This window comes from Arvicola amphibius, chromosome 14, assembly GCF_903992535.2.
Source record: "Arvicola amphibius chromosome 14, mArvAmp1.2, whole genome shotgun sequence".
NCBI classification, from domain to species: Eukaryota; Metazoa; Chordata; class Mammalia; order Rodentia; family Cricetidae; genus Arvicola; species Arvicola amphibius.
The window spans coordinates 45,420,334-45,445,406 of NC_052060.1; the positions used below are offsets into that span (position 1 = coordinate 45,420,334).

Consider the following 25,073-nt stretch of genomic DNA (forward strand, 5'->3'; position numbering starts at 1 on the left):
TGCTTCGTCAGAGTCTGCCTTTACAGAGAGATTGAGACATGAGACCCTCTTGTAGAAAGGGAACTGTATAAAAATGTATCTTACAGACATGAAAGAATTGTCTGGGTTTGAATAATGCTATCATTAAAGCACTGTGCCCTCCTCTATTACTTTTAACTTTGAAACAGCAAGTAGCTGCCAGCTGAGGCAAGTGTACAAGAGCAGGATGTGTTTGGCTTGATATTTAGTTAAGCCAGCAAAAATCCAGAACTCTTTATCTAGAGTAAGGGTATGCAGGGGGTGAGAAGGGGTATTGGGAAGCATAAAAAGAACAATGGGGGCTTTCATAATGATCACAATATATTCCTTAAAGTAAAAAATAGAAGCCAATAATAAAATTGTTCATGTAACCCTGGGGAAAAAACCCTCTGATTAAATATAAAAAATGGCTTGAGCTACTCAGGGTCACTTGAATACAATCTACTTGGTGGTCAGAAGTTTTCCTTCCACCAGCTCCCATTTCCTGCCTCAAGACCTGGAACCCGAGCTGAGGCTGGACCCCAGCAACAAATAATCTAATTGATTGCGGACATAAATATTTCCAAGGGCCAGCAGAAATAACTCTATTTAACAGAGCTAGTGTAAATATTGATTACCTACATAATTTCAAAGCATTTCTACCCTATATTCATCTAACCAACTTTCAGTATAAAACATTTCTACCTGGGGGCTGGAGAGATGGCTCAGAGGTTAAGAGCACTGTCTGCTCTTCCAAAGATCACAAGTTCAATTCCCAGCAACCACATGGTGGCTCACAACCATCTAAAATGAGATCTAGTGCCCTCTTCTGGCGTATAGGCACACATGCAGGCAGAACACTGCATACTAAATAAATAAATCATAAAAAAACCATTTCTACCTATTATTTCTCTGCATTCTCAGTTAAAATGAGATTATTTGGTCCTTATATAAAAATAATATATAACAGTGGGGCAGGGGAGATGGCTTAGTAAGCATGAGGACCTGATTACCAATTCCCAAGGCCCACTGAAAAAGCTGGGCATGGCTACAGGTGCCTGTGACTCTGGCATTGTGGGATGGAGACAGCTGGATGCCGGCAGCTCACTGCCTAACAAGCCTGATCCAAACAACAAGATTTTGGTTCAGGAAGAAAACCTGTCTCAAGGTAATCAGGTCCCTATAGAGAAAAACACCCAAAGTCTACCTCTGCACATTTATATGTATGCTACACACCCCCATCCACACATCAATCAATCATGTAACACATTAAGAATCATCAACATACAAATGGGTACATGTGTGTATTTGACTAATTTTTTTTGTATACTTGAAGTTGATTAAATAAGCAGTATTTATTTCACTTTGCAAACACTGCCTTTGGCAAGCCTGAATACTAACTCACTTTGGCTACTTCATTCAGGAAGTAGGACTATAATTTTCTGTGTTAGTGTGGCAGTATATCACGTAAGACTCTTAAATATGCGTAACATTCTAATAATAGGATTATATAATAGCAAGTATTGTTTTATTGTGTTAATCTTGCTCTTTCTATAAAAAGGGTAGGTATTGAATTTTATGTAATCAATTTCTGCTAGCCCCTAGTCATATCTTTTAACTAGCATATCAAATGCTACTTTCTGAACTCAAGCAATAATATCAACAAAGAGCAACTCAAGTCTCCAATAACCAATGTATCCCTGGGAATGACAAAGGCAGATAAGACATTACTGTGGCCCTTGAGAGCTGTAGGAACACGCAATCACATCAGAAGTTTTAAATATTTGTAGTTCTATACAAATGTAAAGAAGCAATGGAAATAAGGAATGCTACAAAACAAATCTAAGTAAGGCAATCACACTCTCACATTTTAAATATCAGCCTCGAAGGGGCTGTGCACACAGGACAAGCATGTCTGAGATATACTACTACTTTTCTGTTTAAAACAACATTCCTGAGCAGGTTCTAAAACGCACACAGCTTTGCTGATCTCCTTCTGAACTGAAATGTAATTTTTCTCTCTTCTTTAAAAGATGTCAAACTTCTCAAAAATGGTTACTCTGGCAAAGATAATAGTTACTGTGGCACACAAATTTTAAAATGTTGCATCAAAAGTCTATCTGGATGCTTTGAAACCGAGGAATCCATAATGAAATGCCTTATAGGTTATATGGAAGGACCAAACTCAACATTTAAGTGAGAAATGCTCCCAGTTGGTGTTTTTTTTCCACCTCCACATACAAAAGGGAGATGGATTCAGAAGGTTCATCAGCAACACAGCCCTTCATCCAATTGTTAGACGTGTTGGCTGTTTCCTGGTGTGGGGTTACATAAGGACGTTTCCTTCCATTTAGGGAGAACACCTATAATGGGAACTGACAAGGCTGTGGCTAAATCTGAAGCCTGACCTACTTCTTTGTGAGAGTTCCATGAATTTTATGGTTATTTCTTTCAAATAAACTGTTAGCTAAAAGTATGTTAGCAAATGTCTATCACACACACACACACACACACACACACACACAGAGATCTCTCAATCTTTCTCCAACAGTGAGTTGCTTACAGTAACCTCTGTAAATGCTGGTTTCCCATCTACCGCACACCTACTACTGCCCTGAATACTAAAAACATATACCTCTGGACCACCTAATACAACTCACCTAATTGGTCTGACAGGTTAAACTTGGTAACTTTAAAATATGCTGTATTTTAAAAAAGCATTCTCTGAAATTTACTAATATGTATTATTTTCTGTTCTCTCTCAAAAAAAGGATCATTTTCTTGATAAGAGGGAATGATTGGTTAGGTAAAATAGAAGCCATTATAATCTTTTTTGGGTAACCCTTTCAGGTTTTTTAAAATCCTAATTATCACAAATTAAAAAATAATCACTGCATTTCAAGTAACTTCACAAGTAATTAAATAGTTGAATTATACTCTCATAACTTAGAATTTAAGTATAAACTCTAGTTTTTCTAGAATAATTCTGGAGGAAGCACTAAGAAGTTGACATAAATTTAATTTAAAATAAAAGCATTAGAAAGTAGTCCTAAAAAGGTAGGAGAACACAGTACAACAAATACATTTTGTCACATGATTTACAGTACTAAATCACTTCTGTTTATTTTGGAAGATGGCCACCTTCATTTTTCTTAGCCAATGCTGAGCAGTCACAATATTCAGTTACTGATTTAAGTATAATTTCCACTAATGTCCTCAAAGGATGAAGTAGTTATAAATTTTTCTACATAAATGAAAAACATTAATGTCACAGCCTGAAGCATGCCAGTAAAATTCTCTACCATATATTACACAAGACAAAGAAACAGACTGTAAACTATCCCAGTGAAGTCCAGTTCCATCAGACTACAGCCTTATTATTTTGACATTTACCACCCTGACTCCAAGGGTCTTTAGAACACACAGGAAATAAATGACTGTGCGTGCATGGGAACCACAGCAGAACCAGGAGAGAGATCCCTGAGCGTCTTCTACTTTGTCATTACAAAATGAAACTCCAGGACAAAAGACTCACAATAGGAAATAACTCCCATGTTTGAAGAAAAAAAATATTCAAGAATAATTAAGCTGAATAATATTAAAATACTTTTGGAAGGTTTAAATTCTTCAGCACACACAAGAGCAGGAATGCAAACCCCGATACACAGCCCTCTGCAGGTGCATAAACCATCCCGCAGCTGCCTGTGTGTGCAGCTTATCTTCCTAAGTATGGATGAAATAATTTCTAGTTAAATGAATAATTTCTGTGCCGAATAAAAACCACACACACACACACACACACACACACGTGCACGCACAAACATGCACACACACACACACAATGCAAAATTACAAACATGAAGAACTATCATTTTGTAAATGAAGCTGATACCTTAGGATACAGAGAGTAAGAACAGAGCAGAACCCACGTAACTTCATATGCATCATGAGGGCCTGGAAAATGGAAGCTAAATTTGACACTAAGATGTCCTGGACATCATCACACACAATAGGAGCAATGAAGGAGAATAATGGTGCTAACACTACAGAACAATTACAGCTAATAACCAGGGTTTCTTTCTGCTCTGCAATAAATATGTATATACTCTCACTCTACCTGCTTCACAGATATAAATCACATTTTATAGCACTTTCTGTTATATATTTTAAAAAGCCAAATATTTAGTGTTCACAGTAAAACACAACTCCTTGAGGAATGGACTCAACGGGGAGAACATGGCAAAATTATCCCAGCTGTAGAAATGTAACTGAATTTGTAGGTGGTTAAAAACTTGAATAAGTATTTGGTTTTCTGTTTCAGAAAATAAAAATCTATGGAAAACTGAGACATGCCTACTTAATCTGAATATACTGAAAGTCTCTAGTTTTTTCTGTTGAGGTAAGTGCTGGCTGTATAGACCAGGTTGGCCTTGAACTCATGAACCTCCTGCCTCCGTCACCACATCCAGCTTTAAACTCAGAGGATTCCTGCGTATGTGAGACGAGAAGTAGAAACTGCGGTTGCTTGCTGCTTACTCTATCTAGAACCGTGCTCCAGCAGGTGGTAAGGATGGCAATGACGTAACAAACTGGAATGGAGCCAATGCAAATGCAGTGGGCCAATCTAGCTTGAGATGATGGTTTTTATGAATGGTTTTATTGAATGGCAATTCATTAAACTTTATTTGGACAGACTTAGAAATTAAGAACTTTCCTAAGTATTTATATTTTAGATAATACTTCGTAAGGCCTGATGTAAAGATGTGTAAATGGATTTTTGCTAAACTTAAAGGTCTCAGTTTTAGTAATGTATTTTACTTAGGAAATACCACCTGTGAAAACAGGGTAATTTACTTCCTATAATGTCATAGCTAAGAATATGATGACCCAACTTTCTATCAGTTCTGCGATATAAGCAGAGCCAAAGATTACTGGCCCATCTGGAAAAGTCAGTCCTAATAACAAATTGAAACTAATCAGAAGATCGTAATTATTAAGAAAATCACAGACGTGTTCCCACGGTCTTAACACTTACGGCTGTCGTAGCATATGTTTCCTAGTGCCCTGCCCGTCTGAAGCAGCACTTCCTGGTCTTTGCTATTCAACAGCTGCACCAGTGGTGAAATCAATCCGGCATCTACACATGGAATTCGCATAAATTCTGAAAAGGAGAGACACACTTAATTAGACTGTGAAAGATACGTATTTTACATACATCATCTCCCATAATGAAATAAACATGTACTATTGAAATATTCAAAGCAAACTATTTGAAGAGCACATTTCTGTTCAAAAGCCCCTGCTACAACACCATTATACACCCAATGAGAGAAACAAATAAGTGCACAAAAATGGACAGTATTGTATGATCCATTATTGGCAGTCTCCGCCACAAACCAATAGTATCTTTAATTAACTTTTATCACAGCTAAAGCTGTCACTGTCTTCTGAGAATGACTGGCGTGTTTAGAAACAGTACGTGATGGTGGGTGTGTTCTTCCAGAGAACACGATAATGAAAGGACAGATATGCTATAAACCACGCTATCAAACAGTCCAATTATTACTATAGGCGCTCTGAACGTTCAAAGTGAAAAACAAATGTTCCAATGAATCATTTTAAAAGGTTTTTTCAATTGTTAGGGCCTAGAGGAATCCTGAATTCCTCATCTCCATTCTTATTCTTTATTAACACCCATTTTATGGGTCATTCATCTCTGCTCTTTTTACATGCACACATTTACAGGTCTAGCCGGCAAAAATTGTGCTTTCTTGTCACTCAAATCTGTTTTTCCCTTATCTTTATAGGGAAATCTGTTTTATCTTTTTACTGTTCTCTGCTTACTGACTCTCAGTGACACCATGACAGTAAAGAAAGGCAGTTGATGAAAATTCTCCAAAGCTGGTATTCGCGTTACCCTTTCAGACTTCACTCACTATCAGAATGTGCTGATGAACAAAGAGCTGGCTCTTCGCAGTAAAACATCTTACTAAAAAATGGCCAACTTTTCACTCCCACTTTCAAGAGGGCCCACTCCACAGTCTGTTTTTGTTCCAAAGAGCCCATGTGAATCTTCATAAGCAATCTTCCTCTTTTTCTTAATTGAAAAATTCTCAAAACATTACCCTTTTAGGTAGCCGTGACAGAGGCAGACCCTCCGCCTGAAGGATTTCATGCCTACTGCATCTCTTCCTGCAGTTTAAACTCCCACGGTTGAGATTACTGTTCTACTTCAAAAGCTAACCTCTAAATTTTTCATCAACAGTTTTAATAATGCAGAATATCCTAAGAAAAAGGAATTATGTTATAGACACCCATGAACTAGGGAGACAACATCGTCCACTTTCTCATGGGCTTCCTTTCACATTAATCCTTATTCCAGAAATATCTATAGATTCCAACTGTTAAATTAACATGCAGTCAATTAAAGACAGGTGCCCACTTCTTTTCACTGAGCTATACCTAGCTTACAACAGCTGAGATAATCCATTAAATACTGTGTAAATATGAAACTTAAAATAGTAAAATCAGAATTCTTATTTCAAAATGGTACGTGTCGTTATACTGCAGTACTGTTTACGCCTTCAAAGAACGCGAGCATCAAGGAATTATGATTTCCTTTGCTCTTGTATGGTAACTGTATACCCGATACCAATTTCTCAAAACTTGAACTCTATAATCAATATGTATTTGTAAAATGAGGAAAAACAAGCAGTTCCAGAAGACTGTTAACTGTTGTGGGTGCTTTTATTAGGATGCACACAGCTAGAACAGAACTGCTAGAGATGCCAATTTTCACTTATGATGAAGACAACTTGCCAGCCTCTGAAGAAAGCAAACTCCTAAAAATCTTTTTGGATTGAAGATGGGTAACACTCCTTAACTAATTTTAAATAATAACCAACCTGTCCCTCCATCCTTCCTTCTCTCCCTCCGTGTGTTTGTGTGCACGTGCACACATTCATGCATGCACATGTGCAAATGTGTAACTCCAGAACTTGCCAAGAATGTTTTCAGTACTGTTGTATATTATATTGGGGAGGCCTCGGAAGGGCTGGGATGGCCATCTAGGTTCAGAGAGGTCCCTGCCCTGCATGCAGCTATGTCGATACCACATGACCCTGTACCCGAACGTGCCAGGTTGGACTCTAAAGCACATTCAGCCTGTACAGCAGTGGTAGTGAAGAACCTACTTTGACAGATCTGCTGGACAGAGCAATGTGATGAACTAAGATAAGGTCGGGCTCTTATCAGTTTGAACTCCAGGAAACGGAGACAGGGAGCATTGTACGGGGAAGGACAAGTGGTGGAAGTCACAGAAAGCAGGAACTGCAAACGCTTGTACATATGCCTGAATGTCTCTAAACACAGATTTGATCTTATTTTATTATATGTGGATTTCCAAATAGGAATTCAATTCGGAGGCACCGATTTAGCTCAGTGTTAATACAATTCAAAAACAAAGTGGATTCTCGCCTCTTTGCACCTCTGATTCAGCAAAAATATTCATAATTTCTTATTTTTTAACTTTTTCTTTGCCAAACTTATTCGAATTATTCCAAATTATTTTTTGGAATAATGTATATATCATACAACACAATGTAAGCACATAATAGTGCTAAGGTTGAGAATTACTAGTACTAGTATAGATATTTAATTGCCAATACTAGTTTTTATTATTTACTACATATGTATACATGTTCATATGTGCACAAGACCAAGTGTGTACAGAGTGTTCACACATGTGTGCACAGGCCAGAGTTGACATTGGGTGTTTTCTGAACAGCTTTCCAGTTGCTTTTCTTATACTGGGTCTCACAGAACCTGGATTTAACTGGTTCTGGCTAATCTAGTTAGCCAGGATGCTCTGGGAATCTCATCTCTGCCCCTTGAGTGCTAAAATTGCTGGCAACTAAGACATTAGCCCAGTTTTCAGATGGGTTTCAGGGGCCTGAACTCTGATGCAGCCTACACTTCACATGGTGAGCAATCTACCCAGGCACAACAAGTCCAACTTTAAAGAAAGGAAATACTCATAGATTATATCTGTCTTGCTTATTTCTCTATTGCCTCAAATCAGCTTTAAGTCTATCATATACTAGAATAATTTATTTAAAAGGTCTAAATATCTAGTACTATAATTATAACTATACTCCACATCAAGCTTGATTGTCTCATTGAGTTTTGAACAGAGTTGAGTCTATCAATATTCACATTCTTTTATATGCAAATAAAACTTAAGCACATTTTATGCTGAATCTGAACCTGGGTTATGTGCTACTATTTCTTCCTTGTAGCTACATAATTTGCATAGCCACGAAAAATCACCTCTAACCACATTTTTCTATAGTTCATATGATAATCTTTTCTTATTGTCAAGTTTCTATTAAGAAATATAAACTCAATGAATATGCTGTTGTGTTCTAAAGCAATGTTAAAATAAGTCTTTCAGTAAAAGTCTACTCCATTTTCTCAGCCACTCATTTAAAAAAAGAACAATGAGGTTAACTGAGCAATAAACATCCAAATATGCCCATTATTTTCACTAGTGGAGTTATACGCCTTTCATTAGCCTGGCCGAGAGTGCGAATGCTCGGCATTCTGCTCTGTCTTTAGGACGCAAGCAGCAGCCTCCAGGGCACCTTAGAGGAAACCTCTCCTAGCAGAACCGTCATGAGTATACAGAATGCATGTTAGAAAAAAGAAAAAAGAAGGTGTATGACCAAAATGAAACCTGTCTTCTGAATTCTCAGTCTACACTGGGACTCTGATGAGATTAAAATTAAATGACTTATCCTAAAAACCCAAGCTGTTTTGTATAAGAAGAGGTTGATTTAAGTTAACAAATAGCATCTTGGGAGGCTCCATTTTCAAGCCAGGTCAGTATCTTAGATGATGGCATATAAATCATAGAGAACCAGTTTTCAGTAAACAATCGAATGCGATTTACCAATACCGATGCTCACTGACACTTGAAAGGCATTTTGATGAGCTTTAAATAAAGGAAGTGTTTTGTGCCAGTTCCATTTTGGTAATTTACATAAATGTACATTGCTTTACCAGCCCAAACAATTGTTCTTTGCAAAATCAATTAGCATGGTAATTACTCAAATGAAATCAGAAATTTTTAAATTTCCTGTGAAAAGTATTGATCTAAAAAAAAACATATTAGAATAAAAGGCATAATACCAAATTCTGTCCAACTGAAACATACTAAATATTATAACTATGAGAGTCTCCCTTATGCTTAAAGGTTGCTTTACTTATTTGTTTGGTGTTTGCCAAAACTGATTAAATTAAAATTATGTATTATATTTCTTCCAAGGAATCTGTCATTGTATATATACATATATATATACAATTATATATAACACAATTCAATGAATTGAGTATTATATAATTTATATTATCATTTTTCTTTTCCAAAGGGCTTTCAGTAGGGAACTGAAAACGTAATTGTTTTCTATGATAGCAAGAGTGGAAAACAGAATATCTGTTTTCCATACATCGCAACTGTACTGTTGCTATCAATTGTCAGCTGAAAACATGCAAAACTGAAGGGCAGGGGGGAGAAAAGCAGTAGGCACTGTGGGTACAACAGCAGCCAACACAGAGCAGAAAACCCAGCTCCCTGCGATGACATGGACAAGCAAGTGACACAAATCTCTCAGACCTAATCTACGAGAGGACAGGAGAACAATGGAGACAAATAGTAGCTCCCCTTTATTCTACTCTGAATAAATGCAAACATATAAAGAAAATAACTGCAAGAGTCATCTGCAATAAATAGTAACAAAGTCAAAGAAAGAGGAAGTAGAAAAAGTCTACTCTATGAAATCAAGACACAATAAAACATACTGACAAGTAAGGTGTAAAACTGAAGAGGTTCCGAGTGGAAGATTCTGGATGAAAACCTCACCGTTTTTGGCTACTTCTGCTATGATGTTGGCTACTTTGGCTGTGCAGGAAGACTGTGGCGTCAACAGATTTGCAAATAACTCAAGTATTCCACTTCCTTGTATTTTTTCACTTGTTTCTGTGTCTGAAAGAAAGAAAGGGGCTTCCATGAAATTCTGTAATGCAAACATGAACATAATTAAACGAAAATAAATTACTCAAGAACTTTCCTTATCCATGATAAAAGCTGGTTTGCTATACCTCAAACCATTTACATTAATGGCCTTTGTTTGTACAACAGCACCATTTTGTCTACCTGTAGTCAGACTACAATGGGAGCTTTCTTTACTCTGTCTTAGTTTGAGTGTTAGTTTCAACAATATCAATTTGGAACAGGAATGCTTTTTTCTACATCCTTTGTAAATTCTTAGAGCTATACTAATATAATTTTATGTATTTTTTATGGTTCTCTATAAAACTATAGTAACTTGAAAATAGCAATTATGAGTAAAACCTATACCTCATATAATTTTTATGTACTGAACGATAGCTAAGATCACATACTTCCATATGATGACCACATTTCTAATATAATTCATTAGAATCACTATTAATATAAAGAAATAGGAAATAACCTCCATGATATTCAAAACTCGGCTAGGTGATACAGAGATTCAAATGCTCCTGACTGCTTTCCCTAAAGACCTTTAAATAAAAAACAACCCAAAATTGTGACCATGGAAGAGCTGTCCCCATTATCCATCTGTCTTATGGCAACCTGGGAGGGGGAGAACTACTTCCCTACCCCCACCTATTAACGCCAGAGGCAGTGGGAGAGCTGGCCCTGTGGTCATAAGAGTGGGAGAGCCATCCCTGACCCCCATCAGCTGCAACGCTTGAGAGAGCAGCACAATAAAGCCAACCTTGTAAGCAGTTGTGGGTGGGTCAACCCTGAAACTGTGACCATGGGAGAACTGTCTTTATTGCCCATCTTGTGGCTCAACCCCACAGCCAGGCCCAGACCCAGGGCTATGTTGGGACATGCCCTGTCCCAACATCCACCCCATGTATGATCTGCTGGAGCATGTGAAGGGACCTGACCCGCAGACCCAAAGCTGCAGGATCTCCACAACTCCAGGCAGCAGCGGGATGACCAAGAAGATTCCTAGTGGGGGCCCAGCATCGATTGTGAACTGGAGAGCAGGGGCCTCGAACCAGACCCATGACTCTTTGCAATGACACTTGCAAGCAGAGATTCATAAACAAGAGGGCATAAGGTGTGGCTTGTTGGGGGGCACTGCAGCTTCCATAACAAGACTTTTAATTTTATTCCTATTTTTTCATTTTATTTTCTTCTTTCTTTTTCTTGAATTTTGTTTTGTTTTGTTTGTAGGGGGCAAGGGCAGAGGGCAGATTCAAAGGCACAGGGAATGAATGGGATCATAATACAATATGCAAAAGACACATAGAATTTAAAAAAAGAATTAAACAGAGAAACATTAGAAAAACAAAAGCAAACACAAGCTCCTTTATATACCAATAGAAATAATCTATTAAACCAGAAGGCAATAGGGTTATCTAGATGACAGAAATAAACGCCCCTAAATATTACATTTGATTATTTTCAGTGAGAAATGATTAAAATTGCCAAATAAAGGTTGACTATGTTTTTTTCCTGTAGATCTTTGAACACATAAGTAATAGAAAATACCAAGAATTTCATAGAAGACAAGTGACATGAAAAATGGAGTAGGAAAATCATTCTTATTCAAATAACTGATGGAGGCACATGAAAATATATTTCTTTATGGTTAACACTTAACATTAGTGGAGGGTTTTTTGGCCTTCAAGACACTTTTACATATACTAATTTATATGTGTGTGTGCATATATAAATTACACTGATACAAGAGTGATTTGTGAAGATCAGAGGCAAAGTTACTGGAGGTCAGTCCTCTTTCCCCCTTGAGAGTTCCAGGGATTAAGGCTAGGTCATCAAGCTTGGTGGCGAGCACCTTTACCCACTGAGCCACCTTACCAGTCCCTAAATAGTGTTTTGCAAACTGTAGGTTCCGATCTATTAGGGAGCTCTAAAACTTTATTCTGGACAGAGAAATAAGGATTATCACCCACAACAACAAAAGAATTAAAAATGCACATATTAATCTATAAGGTATTATGTTTTGGGTTAAATTATGTATGTGTTAATATGATTGTACATATGGACAATCATATTATGATTGTACATTTGTGTGTGTGTATGTGCATGCACGCACATGTACACATACACACGTTCTGCTTTTGCTACACGGGACCCAAACCCAGAGCTTTTCACACGCAAAGACTCTACTATTAACCTACATCTCCAGTTCCTATAAAATATTATTTTAAACCAAAGGTTTGGGTCAAAAAATTAGAAACTCTTATTCATGTGTTCTTCACGTACCCGGGATTCTGAGTTGGAAAAGGAGCACAATTCTTCCAGTATATGCTTTCATTTTGCATCTCCAACAAGTGTGTAAGTTTTAAGGTACCACCAGGAAACCTGACACCTAAATCTATTACGTGTATGTGCAGACAGAAAGACAGACAGACACCTACACACACACCTCTACCAAGCCAGAGAGCGGTGAAGTGATTTTACCATGTTACAATGCTCTGTCTTCTGACAACTGCTGGAGGATCTACAGCTGACAACACAGGGTCAGGCAGCCCCAGGGGCCTAGCCCTCCATCTGGTCAAGCTGGGCTGACAGCAGGCATCTGGCCTCTGACAGCATCCAGACTGGATGTGAGGCCCAGGCACGTGTGCATGGAGGCAAATGTTAACTGCACGTTATCCATGCACGGTTCATTTTAACTCTAACGTAAAGATTATTTGAGTACCAGAGCTGAGTGTCAGGGCATGGGAAAGACTCAGCTAAACAGTGCAAGCCTCTCGCTGTGACACAACATCCCACAACCACAAGTAAGTGGCAGAATAGCTGGATGAGAAAGAAATCAAGAATTTGGAAACAGTGTGCACACTATTATCCTTATGTAACCAAGTACTATATAGAGTGGATTCTCTCTCATGGAAAAAAAGTATGAAGAAGTAATAGAACAAAAAACCCACTTATTTAACTATAGAAACGGGTTTTACTAAATGATTAAGCTGTGAGACTCACACTATAAAACTACAGCAGATAACTTGACAGTCTTATTATTTCCATCCTAGGAGTAACATAAGCTGTGGTCGAAGCTGTAGTTGGAAATCATCACTAGAATAAGCAGGAGTCTATTAGTTCTGACTCTTTAAAATTATCACTAATTAGGTCAGAAAGACTGCTGAAGATTGACAGCTGTAGGGTAAAATGACAAAAGGCATTTATCTGTAAGTAAACACCATGAGAAACTGTGTTAATAACTGTGGGAAAGCAGAGTCCATAACTATATTGCCTAGCTCAAAGGGGAAAGGAATTACTAAAGAAATGGTCCATGAGAAAAGTGGATTTCCTCATTCCGGACTCACAGCGATTGGATATATTAACAGCAAAGAAGCATTTCCAGATAAAGACCCATCTGCACTCTACCGTCAGATACTCTGGAGGAAAATAGGAAGTAAACAAAACTACAGAAATCTGCCATCTGCAGGACTCCTTAAAGTTCTCAACTTAGCAATATTTATAGTGAGCTTAACAAGATTATATTCTGCTTCTCAAGAAACTTCCTAACAAGGGATCTAAAAGTGAGTAATTCAAGAACTGAAAAAATAGTATCACATACTACAATAAGTCAGTGATGAGATGATATTTACTGCAGTTTCCAGGGGAAAGAAAAAAATCATAAGGAACACAGAAAACTCTGTTTTTTAAGGTAAATCACTAAACATCGATGTTACCATAATTTGGGAAAAGTTAAAAAAGAGATAAACTTTCTTATCACCAAAGATGTAAACAATGATGCTATATGTAAGGGGTGTTTTCTGGGTCCTCAGCCATGGTGTGGTTTAGAAGGGACAGAGGCAAGCAGGGTTGGGGTGGGTGTAGTGGTATTTTATTTGTATTTCAAGCTTGCTTGAAGATCAAAGTGCAGAGATAAGCCACTAGAGACCAGGGAATAGTGGCACACTACTTTAATCCCAGGATTTGGGAGACAAGAGGCAGCAGGATCTGTATGAGTTCAAGGCCACTCTGGGCTACACAAAATTGAATTGTCTAAAAGAGAAACAGAGCCCACCTTTGGATAATCCCAGCACTAAGGAGGTGGAGACTGGTGTGATATGGCTGGGCAGAGAGAGGAAGATAAGGACAAAGAAAGCAGGAGTTCAGAGCAGTCTGAGGTTTGGTGGAAATAAATGCAGTCTGGAGAAGCAGTCTGAGGACAGGATCGCCCCTTCGGTCTGAACACTGGTAGAGGTAAAAGAACTCTCTAGCGGCTGATGCTCTGCTTCTCTGATCCTCAGCATTAACCTTTACAACTGAGTCTGGGTTTTTATTATTAACACCAATTAGAATTAGTGCTATAGGTGGGTAGCAAGTGGGACAGACACAGAAAACACTGGCTGGTCCAGTTTGAGAGCAGAGCTGGGAGGAGGGTCCTTGACCTGTTACACCCATGGTACTTTCAACCCCCATCCATGTTAGTCATGAAGGTGTACAGACAGCCTTGAGCATCCCTGGAGCTTGAGTCCTTGAGGGACCTTCTTGGTTCTGGTCCCACAGAAAATTTTGTTCACTACACATATGGCAGACTGTCAATATGTAAAATATACAAAGAACTTACAAAACTAACCAAGAAATGGAACAGCCAAATCAATACATGGGTGAATGAAATGAACAACGGTTTTCAAAAGATAAAATTAAAAACAAAACACTCAATAAAGGGCTTGGGAGACTGCTCGATGGGTTAAACACTTGCTGCTAGGCACTGAGACTGGAATCAGGTCTCCAAAACATTCAAACAAGCAGGGCAGGGATGGCAACCTGTAGCTGGAGGTTTCTCATCCTGCCTGGTCCCAAAGCCTCTTTTAAAATAGTCACTCAGAGGTTTAATATAAATTACATACTGTTTGGCCTATTAGTTCAGGTTTATTATTAACTAGTTCTTACAACTTAAATTAACCCATTTCTATTTGCTTCTCTAGCAGTTGTTTGCATCTCCCTCGACTCTGCCTTCTTTCTCTCTGCATTGTTTGTCTTTCCCACCTAGCAATATTCTGCCCTGCCATAGGCCAAAGTACTTCTTTATTAACCAATGGCAATAAAACATATTCACAACATAAAGAGGGCATCCCACCTCAGCAACCAGAATAGGTGAGCTCAGGATCAACAAGGTCTGCTTTAATATAAACTGATGGACAATCAAGAGAAAACACCCAGTGTCAGCCTCTAGCCTCCACATGTGCGCGCGCGCGCGCACACACACACACACACACACACACACACACGAGAAAAGCAGAGAAAAATGGCGATAAATATATGAAAAAAGTCCAATCTACCTAGCTATCAGAGAATTACAAATCAAAACTACACTAATTCTGCCAGTCAGAAGGGCATACATTATTTAAGGAGACAACAAAAAAGATGCTGGAATACTGGAACGGACATGGGCGAAAAGGAACATTCATACACACTTGGTGGGAATGTATAAGTCAGTATGGATGCCCCCCCCCCCAAATAATCTCAAGACAGATGTTCATTTGGTCCAGCTACCTGTAAGCCTGGGGTGTTTACTGGAAAGACAGCAACCTAGCCCATCATGGAATACGTGCACACTAATTAATGCTTACCACGGTACCATTCGTAACAGCTGCTACAGACCAACCCAGAAGGTGTCTAACACCAAAGGAATGGATTAAGAAAATGTGACATACATACACAATGGAATTTGTTTTTCACCCATAAAGAATGTCATGTCACTTGTAGGAAAATGGATACAGCTGTAGATGACCATATTATGTGAATTACACCACATTCATAAAGACAAATACCATGGTTTCTCTCATTTGTGGTTCTTAGATCTTTATAGTTATGTATGCTATACAAGGCAAAAATGGTCTAGGGGAACTAACTACAGGGAACTAATAAAATAAAGAAGAGAGGGTGGATAAAAAATAATGTACATTATAGCCACCTGAATATTAAAAACAAATAATTTTAGTGTGGCCAAAAAAAATCACTTGGTAAAATGCTGACAGCTGTATATATCTAATAAGACAAGTGAGCCTCACCATTTCAAGAAGAGACAAGATCAAATAAATATAATGTAAATATGCTGTTGAGATTGTGGTTACAGTTGTACAGGCGTTTCATTTGTATTTTAATAAATAAAACTTGCCTAAGGATCAGAGAGTAAAACAGTTCCACTGGTCAGCTTTACAGAACAGGCAGTGGTAACACACACCTTTAATTCCAGTGGTACACGACTTTGATCCCAGCCCTAGAGAAGATTATAAAATGGGAGGACACAGCTCAGACTCAGTCTCATTCTGGGATTCCTGGAGCCATAATGGCCATTTTGCATTGATGTAGAGGTAAGAGCCAGTGGCAGGCTGCTTTGCTTTTTGGATCTTCGGGTAGAACCCCAATTTCTTTCTCTGAGATTTTATTAATCATGCTTCAGTTGATGGTCAACTTTTGGGGCACGAATTTACAAAAAAAGCTGTTTGCCTGAGGCTTTTACCCACCAGCCCAGGCCAGAGTTTGGATTGGAATTCCGGCTCTAAGAACTGGAACCCAAACAGCCACATGAGATTGGGAGAAGCACTAACGCTCCCAGCTCCCACCAGCCCTGGCTAAGCTTCTTCTCCTGCCATGCCTGTCCTTGCTGTCACACCACAGGGCATCCACATGGCTTCCCACAGTCGTTCACAGCTTCCTGTGGCTCCTGCAGTCCCACAGCTTGTGCCCAGCCCTGTGTGCACGTGGCTCCCACGTGGCTACTGCAGATTCCTGACTCCAGCAAACTGTATTCAAGTGCTGCACAGCTGTCCTGACCGGCATCTCTTTAACAAAATTCCATCCAGTTTGGTTTTGAATCTGCATAGAAAATCCACAGGTTTGTCTGGCCCACATAGTTATTACACCTTAAAAGTCTCAACTAAACCAGGACTTTAACAGAGGTAAGTTATCTGATATATATCTGATATATATATATGCATGCAATTTGTAAACCACTCCTAAGATAATAACAGGTAATATTCCCATCCAACATTTAATAACTTTTATTTCTAGTATGAGTGGAATTCTAGGAAAGATAAATGACTTACTTGGGACTTATATCTTCTAAACCATAGCAGCTATCAGCTTGATAATTCATATCTTTAAAGAAATGGTTTGATAACAGAGTCAAGAATGAGAAACTTTTAAAAATGACAGAGACTTTACAGACTAGTAATGAGAAGTTGGCTGAAAGGATTCATACTATTGAAAATGATAACCTTAATTTGACAGGCAAAATTTACTCCATGTCAATGGGTTAATGAAACCATACAAAGTGGTACTGAGAGATTATCTGAAAGGATTCATACTGTTAAAATTGAAAATCAAAATCTGTTAAGAAGTTATGACAAGCTAACATATAGAACATCCCTCCTGGAAGGCAATCTACATGCCATTCAAATAATCTCGAAGGATGAGAAGATACCATTAATGGAAAAATTTGAAAACTTAGAATCACATGTATAGAATGAGAACCAGAAATTAATTGACTTGATGAAATCATTAGGAATATTCAAAGTCAAGAGATTCAAACCTTATAAAAGACAGTGATAAAAAGATTTGAACTGACTGAGGAAATTGTCAGAACTGATAAGCAAGGAGAGGAGGTACAGGCAAAAGACAATAGTAAAGATTTAGCATTGCCAGTACCTCTCAGAGTCAGAGATGACTTATCAAGAGTTTTAGCTACTTATCCTATTATTACCTCTGAAAAGCCAGCAATTACTCAATACCCAAAAGGATATACAGAATGTAAATGGGAGCCTTTATGTATGGAAGATCTAAAAGATATTAAGCAAGCAGTAGTATCTCATGGCATGCATTCACCATATGTGAGGGAACTGGTAAACACATGGGCTTCAAGAAATAAGGTTACTCCACATGAATGACTTCAACTAGTCTCAACTGTACTAGATCATGGTCCACACCTTCAGTGGAAGAGTTATTGGAGAGAGGAAACTAAGGCCTTGAACATCAAGGTACAATCACAGCTTTTGAGGCCTCTCAATACGAAATTCTTGGTGAGGGCCCTTATGCTGATCCGGATAGTCATGCTACATACAATAAACACATCTTGCCCCTATGCAGTACAGCACCGTTGAATGCATGGGACAAGACTCAAGAACTAGGAAGGTAGAGAATCTAAGTCCAGCCTGGGCTAGATAGCAGAGTCCCAGGTCAGCAAAGGCTATATACTGAGAATTGTTTCAGTAAACAATAAATAAATATTACTTATCTATTGAGACTACCAATTTCTCTAAGGCAATTACCAACTACTGTATTGTGGTACACAATTAGTGGTATATAAAAAGAACTGTATCCATGCCCTTGAATATTTACAATTAAAGAAATGAAAAAGGAACACAAAATAATGAATACATACTGACATATACTTGAATAGAGTAATATATAAATTGTTACAGGAGGGAGTAATAAAAATCAAGTAAATGACTACCTTTATTGATGTCGCTATAATTATGTAATTATTTCTCACTGAACTCATAAAGAAATTCTCTAATCAATTTTTTTCCTCAGTGTCTAGGGCCTTGCATATACTAGCAGCTCATTAAGGACTCTGAAGTCAAGAAGAGAAGTTTCACTGAATTACTAGTTATTAGCTCACACAGGCACTAATTTTTTTAGGTTGCATTACAGTGATCGGGTCTTAGATCATATTTTTCAAGTGCAAACATAGGCAAAATATTCTTAAAGCCTTCAGAAATCACTGTAGAAAACTGCCTTGCTTTTATCCTCTCCTTCCCACATATACAAAGCACAAAGAAAAGATAATCACTCCATGAGTAAGTTATTATGAGTCAAAGGAAAATATTCTGTTTGCTCCTTTAGTACAATGGAAAGATATGAAACATTCAACTATGGGAAGAGAAAATTACAAGCATCTAAAATAAATTCACCTCAAAGAACACTGTGTGCTAAAATCTAGATGCTGAGTCCATATGTTCCCACTTAAAAAATAAATCACCCTGCCTTTTGGAACCTCATTTTGGGATTTAACAGTAAGTATTGAAAAGTAGGTCAGGATAATTCTTAGTAAAAATCAATTACAGATTGTTTTGTATATAAAGTTATCACTCTCATGGCATTCTTCCCTTGCAATTATTCCAAAACACATCAATTATACCACATAATCCATTTTCATATTTCAATAGAAATGCATATTCTGCTTGTAATAGTTAATCTTTTTTTTTTTTTTTTTTGTCAATTTGGCTTACTGGCAGTTTCCAGGTATTTGGTTAAACATTATTCTGGATGTTTCCATGATAGTGCTCTTGGGTAACATTAACATTTAAATGGGTGTGTGTTGAGTAAAACCCATTTACCCTCTACAATGTAAGAATGTTCCATATTATCAGCTGAAGACACAAAGAGAGAAGACGACGAGGGCCCTAGCAAGGCAGACTTCTGTCCGCTGCTTTCACACTTGGACTGTAACAGGAGCTCCTCCTTGGGTCTCTAACCCCTGGTGCACTCTGCCAACTGAAATCTGCCAGCCTTTATAACTGCACACGTCAATTCCTTCCCTTGTGAACTTAATATGCTCCTGGAAAAGAGAACACCTTTATCCTTCCAACACGTATTTTCAAGTAAGAATGCAAGTGTGCCACAGATATACTGGGAACATACGCTGCCACCTTTCTTTTTATACCAATAACCTAGTATTCCAACAGAGGGAACTAGGGACGAGGTAGTGATTCCCCAACACAGAAGTTTGGCTAGAAAAAAAGATGAATATTTATACATTCACCCAAGAGCTAGAAACAGGACAAATGAATAGAAACTGTAAGGAAGATTAGGGGTCGATAAAAAATGTTTTAAAAGCAGGCACGGTGGCACAGAATGATGAAAGTGGGATGGCCAGGGGTTCGAGGCCAGTCTCAGTCCAGAGAAGAGACCCTGTTTCACAAACAACAGAAAGGGGAGTTTAGTATTAGGGTTGCTGAAAACAAGTAGAACCCCTCATAAAAACAAAGGTTGGGGGTGGTAAGGGAGCCAGCAAGATGGCTCAGGCCATTTGCTGCTGTCTTAGTTAAGGTTTCTATGACTGCGATGAAACACCATGACCAAAAAGAAAGTTAGGGAAGAAGGAGTTTTAATAAACCTAATGGCTTATGCTTCAGCATTGCTGTTCATCATTAAAGGAAGTCAGGACAGAAACTCAAACAGGGTAGCATCCTGGAGGCAGGAGCTGATGCAGAGGCCATGGAGGCCCCTGGCCCACTCAACCCTCCTTCTTATAGAACCCAAAACCAACAGCCCAGAGATGGTACCCCCACCATGGACTGGGCCCTCGCCCACTGATCCCTAATTGAGAAAATACCTGACAACTGGATCTCAACGAGGCATTTCCTCAACTGAGGCTCCTTCCTTCCTCTCTGATGACGGCAGCTGGTGACATCAAGTTGACGCACAAAGCCAGGCAGTGCAGGTGCTAAGTTTGACAACCCGAATTCAACGGCTGGAGCTCACACCGTGGAAGGAGAAGTGACTCATACAAGTTGTTCGTTCATCTCCACACACATGGCGTGGCACTTGTGTGAGCACATACAATAAATGAAATCTAACTGAAAGGTTTCCGGTGATGCTTTTCAGAAAGGCTATTTGCTGCTGCTGAGACTTCTGGAGGGGATTACTAACAAGAGACGAGGTCAGTGCGCTATTTCAAAATAGTAAAATTAGATAACAATGAGGTGAGGCCAGTGCCCGAAGACAGCTGGCGGTATTTCAGGGGAGACGAAAGGCCGTGTTGCCATACCTCGGCTGTTTTCTTTCTGTAGTGCTGGGGACTAATGCCAGGGCTTCAAACAGGTAGGCAAGCATTCTACCACAGGTAAATCCACACCCCTGCTCCCCGAACTGTAGCAAGATCATGTTTCTTCTAAGCGCTCTTTTCTTTCTGTTATTTACCATTATGCGTTCTTCCCTTTGCCGCTGACTTCTAACGGATTTTCCTCTCCATCCCAACTTCAAGCCTCCTTGCTTTGTGTGTGCTCTTAAGTGTAGTCATACACACAGAAGCCTCTTACATGGGGTACCATCCATAGGTTTACTTTTGTGTGTTGTAGGAGGGTCTCTCACAGCTTTGGAGCTAGACAAACAGGCTGGACAGGTTAGCTAGGAAGCCCAGGAGGAGGGACAGTCTCCACCTCCCCAGGGTCAGGATTACAAGCACATGCTTTTTACTTGTTTGTTTGTTAAATACTTAAATGAGGGAAATTATTTAGAAAAAAAAATGTTTTACATAAAGGGTTTCTCTATGCAACTGGACCATCATAGGCATGCTTTCCTATAATTTTCTTCTTTAGATATATCACTAAGTTCTCATACATTAAAAATAACGAGTTATGGCTTTCCCATATGAAAATATTTTATATGAAACAGTAGTAATAAATATATATTCATTAAAAACTTTTATGGTCTTTAATGAAATCTCACAATTTTTTCTTCAAAAGCCTATCTCAGTACTTTCCCATTTCTCTAGACAGTATGTCACTATCTTATTCATGGATAACAGATTGTGAGAACATTTAGTATTTCCTTTGACTCATCTGTGGCAGCCTCCTCCTTTTCTATCTACTGAAAAGATAACTTCATTTAAATCTTGTGACTGTAAGTGTGACCCACAGATTTGCACATCAGCATTCTCCTAACGCTCATTAGAAATGCAAATCAGCCTGAGAAATCCTAAATCCGAACCCATGCAGCCAGAGGTCCTGGTACTGTTTGTTAACAAGATCTCCAAATAATTACGCGTGTGAAAACCTTCAGGCAGTACCTGTCCATCTGGGGCACTGACTTTCGCATTGTTTGTTTTTCTGCTGCTATGATTAAAAACACCACTGACAACAACAACTTAGGGAATAAAGTTTATCTGGGCTTCTGGTTCCTGAGGGATGTGAAGATGACAAATGACAGGAGCAAGAAACTAAGAGATCACATCTTCAATCACAGGCAAGAGCAAAGTGTGTGACCTGGGAAAGTGATGAATTCTCCAAGCCCCACTGCCTCCCCACACAGCACCACCAACTCAGGGCCAACCGTTCAAAGACCTGTGCCCAGGAGGGACAACCTCATGTAAACCACCACATTTCCAATAAAAATATAATGCAAGCTACCCATGTAACTTCCAATTTTCAGGCAGGCAAGTAAGCTTAATAGATATTTATATTAACTGCTTCATTATAAAATCAAGACAAAATTAAGCAAATTTATTTTATAACTAAGTACTCGAAATGAGAGCTAACTTCTTCGTTAGTTGTCCTTTCGAATGCCCAATGACCAGATGAGACTTATAAATAAAGCAAAGGTCTTGAACCACATTATTAAAAAGCAGTGCATCTCCAGAAGAAAAAGGGGCCCCTAAGACAACTAAGCAAAGCTCCTATGAGCTGAGAGCTGTGCACCAGGGCCCCTGCGTATCTATTATAGCTTTCAGGTAGCAGTGAGTGTGCAAGCGAGTGGTCTCTGACTCCTTTTTCTGTTGGCTTGACTCGTCCAACTCTGACACGATGGTTTTCTTTTCATCTTACTGCAGTTTATTTTGTGACGTTTTATTGTTATCTCTTAGAAGCCTGTTCTTTTCTAAGGAGAGACAGAAAGAGAAGAGGCTCCAGATGCGAGACAAGGTGAGCAACTGAGAGGAGTAGAGGGAGGGGAAACTGAATTCAGATTCCTCTGTATGAGAAAAAAGTCTATGGTTAATATGGGGGGGGGAATCCATGAAACAAAAGCATTTATATGTATATTTTGAGAGTTATTTAGAAGACATTAAAATTAGTTCACTCTGTGTTACAAAAAGCAACTACACCTAGTGCTGTGTAACATAATTAAAAGAGAAAACTCAAAGGCTGAAGAGTTAATTGTTAAACTGAACTAATAACAAGTCAGATCATTTCCCACTGCCTTTCACTCTCTTATGATTATTCACTTTTGATATGACAGTTGATTTTTCTTCAACAGCAGCAAGAAGTATAACTCCACCAGATGTAAACATGCCTCAATTATAGCATTTCTGATGACAAATTAGAATTTAACATTTACCGATCAGTTTCCATTATCAAATGATCAGCTTCAATCCTTTTATGGGTAGAGTATTTATTTAGATAGACTGCCTCAAACATTGTGCTAAGTGAGACTTGAAAATGGGGAGCTATGTATTTATACATTCACTCCATAAAAGCATAATATGACTGTATAAAAATGTTCTAAATCTAACTTTAAAATATGTTTTAAACATTTGACCATAGCATTGTAACAAGAAATGAACTCATCTGCATTTGACTCATTTCCAGATATTATAATGGGTTCACCTACACTGAGTAAGTGGACTGCTTTTTATTCTAGACGTGAATAATTGATATGCAGGACCATGACATTCTGCACAATAATAAATGGAATAAGAAAAAGGAAATAGACTTTCACTCTGAGTAAGTTAGCTTTCTTGAGAGAATTACACACTGTTTTCAAGTGGCAATGAATATGATTAAATACTATTCTATTTTAAAAAATAAATCTAACTAAAGATCTTCCACATTGAATGGCCCAGCACATAAACACTAGCCTAAAGATTTGCACTCAACCCTTAGATTATTAAAAACATGAGATATTAAATGGCATTTTTGGAGGTTCCTTATCTCATAATGTCATGCTGGGGCTCTTTTTGTTTTCTTTAAATTTTAGCTTATTATTTTTTAATTTTTTCTTTTCTCTTTACCCTACAGGTCCTTGTGTATATACTATGGCTTGCAGTTTAGCATTTTTAATTTTATGGGATTCCTAAGTGTGCAAACAAGTGGATCTGTGTTTCTTTTGCCTTCTCAGGCTCTTTTTCTGTTTTTGTCTAATTCTGAAGTGTTAGTTTTTGTTTCATTATATTTTATTACCCCATAGAAGTCTGTTTTCTAATGAGAGGAAGAGGTGGATCCAGGTGGCAGGGGAGACAGAAGGAGCTGACAGAAGTAGAATAAGGGGAAACCTTAATGAGAATATATTATATAAGAAAAAATCTGTTTTCAGTAAGAGGGAAAATATGAACTATTCATCTTTCCGATTTATGAAGAGTAAAATGACCACATGCACACTGCAGTTGTAGCTGAGTTGCTATGTGCTGACTTAGCACACACACGGGCCTGGTTCAGTCCCTTAACTTTATACGGCAAGCATGACAGCGACCCTGGGATCTAGCACGTGGACACAGTCCAATCAGATGCTAAAGGGTTATTCTTGCCTACGAGGCCATCCCTGAGCACATCCTATCTCAAAACGAAGGGAAAAAGAATAAGGCATAATGATGCTTTTGAACTTAGCAGTTTCATCGAGATCTTACTTTACAGCGAGCAAAATAATTGTATCTTATATTCAGTTAGAAAATATGTATCTGCTCTGAGTATCTATGAGATAAAATCACCCAATAAACGTGTGTTTCCGCAATCTTTATTTTGGATGTTTCCCATTTTTGGTTTTCGATCATTGACTTACTTTGATACTCCAGGTAAAAAGTTAACTTCCTTTCTTTTTCTCCGGAGAAAGGGTTTGGGTATATAGTCCAATCTGGCTCCCCACTCAGTTTCCCTACTGATTCCTGGCAGCTAGGATTAGCTATATAACGCCATTCCCAACTCCAACAGCCTATTCCTTACTGCACACCATCTTCAGTGTTTCCATTATTTTCCCCACTTCAACAATCTTATACTTGGTGATAATATTCAGACATTCATCATGCAAGAAAAAAAAAATCAAATAAATAACAAGGAAAATGGAGTAGTTTTGCTTTTACTGACTTTGCATGAAACATGCAATTATGAGACATTTCCTTCTGTTTTACTGAATGAAAAATCTAGAGCTCTGTGTTAATTAATGCTCACACCGAATTTTTTCCAGAGAAGAATAATTTAATTACTTATTTTTCTAACTAGATTAAATCCTTTTAAGAGCAAATGTTAAAAACTTTAAATAATTTTAT

At 38.3% G+C, this 25,073-nt stretch overlaps 1 protein-coding gene across 5 annotated transcripts in view; it reads right to left on the reverse strand.

Moving 5' to 3' along the window:
* Positions 1-25,073, reverse strand: part of Rap1gds1 (Rap1 GTPase-GDP dissociation stimulator 1) — a 124,159-nt gene that overhangs the window by 61,975 nt on the left and 37,111 nt on the right. For 4 of the 5 annotated variants that reach the window (XM_038311576.2, XM_038311575.2, XM_038311574.2 and 1 more), the window contains exons 3-4: positions 9,917-10,039; positions 5,033-5,158 (exon numbers count right to left, since the gene is read on the reverse strand). In XM_038311576.2, the coding sequence (XP_038167504.1) occupies positions 5,033-5,158; positions 9,917-10,039 (249 nt within the window). Of the gene's footprint in view, positions 1-5,032; positions 5,159-9,859; positions 10,040-25,073 lie in introns of those variants that run through there. The other variant, XM_038311577.2, reaches the window with a different exon arrangement.